The sequence below is a fragment of the Eptatretus burgeri genome, chromosome 4 (assembly GCF_056783735.1).
Source record: "Eptatretus burgeri isolate ZD-2024b chromosome 4, Ebu_testis_v1, whole genome shotgun sequence".
Classification (NCBI taxonomy): domain Eukaryota; kingdom Metazoa; phylum Chordata; class Myxini; order Myxiniformes; family Myxinidae; genus Eptatretus; species Eptatretus burgeri.
Genome location: NC_140964.1, coordinates 139,442,748 through 139,450,110, shown reverse-complemented (window position 1 = coordinate 139,450,110; position 7,363 = coordinate 139,442,748). Strand labels below are relative to the sequence as shown.

At 41.9% G+C, this 7,363-nt stretch overlaps 1 protein-coding gene across 1 annotated transcript in view; it reads right to left on the bottom strand.

Moving 5' to 3' along the window:
- Positions 1-87: 87 nt before the first annotated feature.
- LOC147029238 (polycystin-1-like protein 1) overlaps positions 88-7,363 on the bottom strand; it is a 91,140-nt gene continuing 83,864 nt past the window's right edge. Inside the window, exons 13-14 of the mRNA XM_085876444.1 lie at positions 434-589; positions 88-306 (exon numbers count right to left, since the gene is read on the bottom strand). Of these exons, the coding sequence (XP_085732570.1) occupies positions 113-306; positions 434-589 (350 nt within the window). The 3' untranslated portion in view covers positions 88-112. The remainder of the gene's footprint in view (positions 307-433; positions 590-7,363) is intronic.

Sequence of the window (7,363 nt, the reverse complement as noted above, 5' to 3'; positions counted from 1 at the left end):
TGTGGTGCAGGCACGATGGGCTGAACGGCCTCCTCCTGTACAAAATTTCCTTGTAAAAAAATTAAGATGACTAAAAATAAAGATTGTAAAAAAAAAAAAATGGATGAACTACTCATGATGTACCTGTTTGGTACCGATTGAACCTTCGCTCAGGTTCAGGTTGTGGCGCTGTCCGAATCTTCAGAGATCCTTCATAACTTCCTTTTTCCGGTAACATCGAGCCATTACGTGGCCATGTCCATATATTCTGCCTTGAATCCTCCTGCCGAAGCCGTGATGTCTCATCCAGCACACCTTTGAACTTAACTACGGGTGAGGTAGTGCAGTCACTACGGTCAAGGCAGTGAAGAATGACAATACCAAATACAACCCAACACCTCCTCATCCACAGCAGCTGTAACACAAAATGGGATTTTTTTTTTTTTTTTTTTACCGGGACCAAATTTCTTGCCCTGTAGGTGCACCAGACGTCGATCAACATAAGTGGTGTTATTGACAGCATGATGTGCAGTAGTTGTGGTCGTGGGTGGTAAGTCAACTTTTCCGTGCAGACTATGTACTGGACCTCCAGTCAGTTCACAAAATCCCCCTGTGGAAAGGTTTAACAAAACGGAGACATTAAAACATTGAGGAGCGCTCACCTTCAATTTGTTTAAAGGTCTACTGTCAGAAAAGAGCTATTGGTCATTCCAGGAAAGACAAGACAGAGTAGCTAACATTTCAGAGATTCATGGGCCATTTGTTTCAGCGACCCCGTGCACACACGTCACTGAGTGGGAGCCCTCTTCGATTAAACACATTTTCATGGGAATGCTAAGTATACATTATATAATCATACATACTGTACTCCGTACCATAGTTTATTGTTGGACAAAGCTGCTTGTGTGTGACAGAATGTTTTTAACATCTTATCATGAACAAGACAAATTACAGTATATCTCCAGTACTGTGCAAAGGAAAAGCCTTCGGCCACCTTGAAAATAAACATTTTGATTGTCACTGTTATATTTACTCGAACAAAAGGTGTTTATAATGGTCATGCCTCATTAAAGAAACAATAAAAATAAACCTTGCCAAAAGGTGACCACGTGTGACTTCTTTAAGGTCACACTGAAGGCCCTGTCACACCTTGACGTTTTAGCCAGCAATGGCAACGTATAAAAATGTATGTAGAACGTTGGCGTACGCTGAAGTTTTGAGGTTTTTTTAAAGTTTTGGTCGGATTCATAACGTGTTGGTCGTATGCATAACGTGTTAGTAACCGGCACAGAACGTTTCGTTGTGTTAAAGAAAAAACTTAGACCAACGAATGCTTCGCCTGTTGTCGGCGTTCTCAACCTCTGCCCAACGATAGTTTAACTTAGTCATAGCGCTCTGCATGTATCGCCGACGAACTCGTGGCGTTCTCTGTTAAAAACCTGCCGCACGCCGATTTAAATCATAACCGCCTGAAAATTGGAAGTGTCAACATCGCAGTCACACCTTGACGATTTAGCCAGCGTATGCTGACCGATGAAAAATGTGTCTAAAACGCTGGCACACGTCGAATACGGTATCGGTAAGTTGTGTATAGGTTAAGAGCACGATGAAAAACAATGAAGTACGCTGGCATATTCCGTGGTACGTCTAGTACGTCGTGAAATTTCAAGCATGCTGAAAATTTTACGACGTACTCGACGTATGGCTCACAAGTTCCACATACGCTGACATAAGTTCTCAGCACGCTCCGCAATCGTTTACACACGTCGGCCACACGTTACTTGAAAGTTACTCGTAAGTCGAAACACGTCGAGGTAATGTTTACCATACCCGAAACTTAATTTTTAGCCAATGAGTAACGTGCTTTTAACCTATTAGTAGCGTGCTTTGAACCTATGTGTAACGTATCTCAAACGCACATTGGCATACGCAGACGAATTTGATTGACGTCTTCCGGACGACCACAGAACTAACTGAACGTGTTTCTAACTTACAGCTACCGTATAATGGCGTATTGGCAGCGTTTCGGGGAATTGGTATATACAAATGGGCTTCACAAGAGGAACCCATCAGTGTTCCAGACTCCATGTTGAGTAGATGTCAATGTCAGAAGCAGTAGTAGTAGTAGTAGTAGTAGTAGTAGTAGTTCGAGAGAATTTAGTGATGTCGATGTTATTAGTAGTAGTCGTAGTAGTTCGCGAGAATTTAGTGATGTCGATGTTAGTAGTAGTTCGAGAGAATTTAGTGATGTCGATGTTATTAGTAGTAGTCGTAGTAGTTCGCGAGAATTTAGTGATGTCGATGTTAGTAGTAGTAGTAGTAGTAGTAGTTCGAGAGAATTTAGTGATGTTGATGTTGGTAGTAGTAGTAGTTCGAGAGAATTTATTGATGTCGATGTTATTAGTAGTAGTAATAGTAGTTCGAGAGAATTTACTGATGTCGATGTTGGTAGTAGTAGTAGTATTATTTTCAAGTAACATGTTGCAAAGTGTGAACAACGTCCGTGTAGCGTGCTTACAAAACGTTACTCATAGGTTAGAAATAAGTTTTGGGTACGCTAAACATTACCTCCACGTGTTTCGACTAATGAGTAACTTACAAGTAACGTGTTTCAATGATTGCATAACGTGCCTACAACTTATGGCCAGCGTAGCGGAACGTGTGAGTCATACGCCGGCATACGTCGTAAAATTTCAAGCATGAAAAAATTTGAGGAAAACCCAAAAGTTCAACGTTTAAAGTCAGCATACTACGACGTATGGCAGTGTTTTTCAGCGTGCTCTCAATGTGATCAAAACTTACCCATAACGTATTCGACGTGTACCAGCGTTTTACACAAATTTTCCAAAAATCGGCAGACGCTGGCTAAAACGTCAAGGTGTGACTGGGCCTTGAGGTGAACAGAGCTGCTATCCACCAGGAGCGACTCCTTGAGGAATATCTGCCTATGAGAAATTCTGATGAGAATCGTTCTACAGAGTAACCATGAAAAATATGCTTTTGCCTCATAACGTCACCAAATGACGCCATAATGTCTCAAGCTTGACATATCGAGAAAGCACTCATCGTGGTGTTCAATTTGAGGTACTACACGATATGGTTCCTAAAACTTGAAAATTTGACCTTGGGGTCAAATATGTTTGATCTCAGGCGCTAACCATGAAGGTCAAGGCCAATCGCCACCAAAAACTAATCAGCTGAGCACCAGACCATATAGTACATTCCCATAAAGTTTGGAGATGATTCGATTAAAATTACTCAAACAATAAGGGTTTCGGTGACCTCCATGATTTACCGCAAAGTGACCTTGACCTTTGACCTTGACCTTTATGTGTGCTGAAGGGTATTGTAATAATACTACGATATGTGTACCCACAAGAGTTTCCGATGAGAATTGTGCTCTACAGAGTGATATAAAAGGTGAATAAAGGTGAAAAATCCAATGATTACAGACAAACAAACAAACAAAAAATAAAAGAAATTAAAAATAAAAAATAAAAAAACTAACCAAGTAACAGATCTTGCAAAAACAAAGTTTTGGCAAGATAACTAGCATCCGTTGAAGACAGTCTTCGATATCCCCGGGCCATAGTAAATGAGGATTAACAAACATATTCACAACTCGTGAGCAATACGTATGTGAAGTTTCCCCTTGATCTAACCAGCCGTTCTGGAGAAGATGTTTGAGGGTTTTAGGGTAAATTCAATAAGGCCGCCAAACCATGTGACCTATCAATTAGAAATTAACAAACTCCTGAAAGGATGTCTTGGGGAAAGTGTATGTGAAATTTTGCCTCAATCTGTCCAGCCGTTCTGGAGAAGATTTTTAAAATTTATTAATTTTCAATCCAAGATGGCTGACGAACCATGTGACCTATGACATCATAAATTAACATTCTGCCTCCAATCCTCCAGTGGAATACGTGTGTGAAGTTTCGTGTTCATCGGATGAGGTGCGTTTTCTATCCAAGATGGCCGCCAAACCATGTAACTTGTGACGTCATAATTTTTAGTATGTATGCAGACATGATGGAGGATGATAGTTGCAAATTTTCACTTCGTTAGGTTATGTGATTCCAGAGAAAACATTATTTAATATTTTTCTTGAATCCAACATGGCTGCCAAACCATGTGACCTATCAATTAGAAAATATGAAAATGCACCAGTTCACCACTTGCTTCATATGTGTACCAAATTTCGTAAATATATCTTGAGGGGATTTGTAGTTAAGCTCCGGAAACGAAATGTGACGGATGGACGGACCGAACCCATTTCTATATCCCACACCAACTTCGTTGGTTGGCGGGGGATAAAATGAATTGGATTTTGTAAGACTAACAAATAAATTTAAAGATTTGGTGTGAACACAATTTTCATGCAAAAACCTGGGGGATGTGTTCCGTCCGTTATCAAGCAGCTGGGTAGAGCTTGCCAAGTCAGTCGTTCCATATCAATGGTTTTTGAATGGAGTGCTTGCTTGAGTGCTTAAGCCACTTGGCGAGCGCTCTTCAGTGTACAAGAAACTTGGGAAACTGAAAAGACCCCCGGCAAGCAGAGGCATATGATTACCCCGTTATGTCTACTCATAATATGATTGAAACGTGCATTTCATTTTTTTATTTTCAATTCTACTTTTCGTCCTCATTCTTCAAGCATGCAAAACCAAAAACACAATCTACAAACATGCAATCCCCTACCCCCACCCGACCCAGATTGCACAATAGTGGGTCTGCAGGTAAGCTTGGTCAGGGGGGCTCCTCCTTCCGACTCCCCATTTATTTATCTTTCTTTCCCCTCTTTCTCGTACTCTGTAGTTGCTACTAACACAATTAATTCGCTTGGGGAAGTTTGCACATGAGGATCTCGGAAAACTGAAAATGAGGCCTGGACAGCATTTGTTAGAGTACCATGATATCATTGTTTCCATGGAGACCAGCATATTGTTAAGCAGTGCGAGCACTGCGTTATGTTGGCGTGCTTGCGTGAGCACTTTGAATCAAGCTAACCTCTTGGCAAGCGGTGTGGAAGCTGCTTGCTAACGGAGCATCCACCCATTGGGACCATACTCTGTGCAGAGTGTCGGTGCTGCCTTAGCAATCTCCTGGGCTATTGGACACAATCCTGGATGGGTTGCTACTCCGACGCAGGATACTCGAATGGCAAAATCATCCCAGTAAGCTGGTAGTCATCTTGCGAACCTCAGAAGGATGACAGGCAGAGTCAACCCCACCTAGTATTAATTCAACAGCCAAGCAGGATTTGAACTCAGGATCCTAGGATCCTAAGCACACCACCCTAACCATTAAAGCCAACACCAGGGATGCTCATGTAACACACCTGTGATATCCATCTTGGAAAGCTTTCTGATAATTTCTGGAGAAATTCCATTGGGACGTCATTCTATGCATTCCGCAATGTTTCCCAGAATTCATCTTTTGATTTTGTTTTTTTTTTGTTTTTGTACCCGTTTTGTAACCCCAACTCGAACCTCCCAAGGCTTTGCAGTGCAGCTCAAACTACAACAGTGTAAACACACCCTCTGGAACAGGCACGACTCCAACCTTGTGATATCATTTTGTTGTTTATTTAATCAATGTTTTCTGTGTTATTGAAAACTGGCAGGAGTGCCCGGCGTTGCCCACGTGCTGTTCTAATCCTGGTGGCATTTTGAAGAAATAAAAAAAAAATTTCTATTTTTTTTGTCAGGGCCTAAAACACTTCCCTTCACCCACCAAGGAATGGGGAAGAGGATCATTCAATATTACCTTTCACACAGCTACAAAGGCTAAGGCACTACAGAGTGATTAAAAACATATATTCAAAAAAGTACAACTTTCTTTTTCAAAGTTTTCAAAAATAGATTTGTGCCTAAAATACTCCCAGGCACTCACTGATGAACCTCAAGGTTTGACGAATATCCATTCAGCCAACTCGAAGAAAAATGGCAACACACGGACAGTCACACACACAGCCAAACAAAGAAACATCTCTCTTATAGCACAGAGACAATTACTTTACTTTGGAGATGGATACTTGCATATGGCGATATTTATTTATATAGGGGACTGACCGTCCTTTTGTACATTCCTATCTTCGTATCATCCACTTAGTGTTGCCAGTGTTATGAATGGCTGCTTTGGACTGCCCAACCAAGTGGGAACACACCAATACTTCGTATCCTCATGAAGCCAAATCAAATTAAAGACCAATTACTGCACCGTAGTCCCGAGAAGAAAGCCATACATAACAACACACACACAATGTGTGTGTGTGTGTGTGTGTGTGTGTGTGTGTGTGTGTGTGTGTGTGTGTGTGTGTGTGTGTGTGTGTGTGTGTGTGTGTGTGTGTGTGTGTGTGTGTGTGTGTGTGTGTGTGTGTGTGTGTGTGTGTGTGTGTGTGTGTGTGGTGGATATACAGCTCTGGAAAAAAAATAAGAGACCACTCCAAAAAAAAATTTAATCAGCATCTCTACACGTATGGCAGCCATTCCATTCCAGTGTCTGTTGAATTCCAACACAGGCACACCTCATTCTACTTAGTGAGGTACTGATTAGGTGATCACTTAAACCGAATCTTATTTAACAAGGAAAAGTATAAAAACTACTGCTGTGGTCATCACTATCCTCTTGCGATAGGACCAGCTGGATGGCAAAAACAGTGCTAGTAGTACCTCAAAAGTAATTGGAATCAAAAAAATTACTATTGACCATGCCAAAAGAGTTGAAAAGAAAAGTTTTGAGTGAGGAAAAGAAGGGTTCAATTCTGGCTTTACTGGCAGAGGGATACAGTGAGCGTCACGTTGCTTCTATCCTTAAAATTTCAAAGACGGCGGTTCATAAGAACAAGGTCAAGCAGAAGACATTGGGGCCAACAAAGCTACAGACTGGTGGAGGGCGAAAACGACTTTCCACTGACCGGGATGACCACCAACTCATTTGAATGTCACTCAACAACCATAGGATGACATCAAGTGACCTTCAAAAAAGAATGGCAAACGGCAGCTGGGGTGAAGTGCACTGCGAGGACGGTTCGAAACAGGCTCCGAGGGGTAGGGCTGAAGTCGTGCAAAGCTAGAAAAAAGCCCTACATCAATGAGAAGCAAAGAAGAGCCAGGCTGAGGTTTGCAAAAGACCCTAAGGATTGGACCGTAGAGGACTGGAGTAAGGTCATCTTCTCTGATGAGTCCAATTTTCAGCTTTGCCCAACACCTGGTCGTCTAATGGTTAGACGGAGACCTGGAGAGGCCTACAAGCCACAGTGTCTCGCACACACTGTGACATTTGGTGGAGGATTGGTGATGATCTGGGGATGCTTCAGCAAGGCTGGAATCAGGCAGATTTGTCTTTGTGAAGGAATCATGAATCAAGCCACGTACAAGGTTGT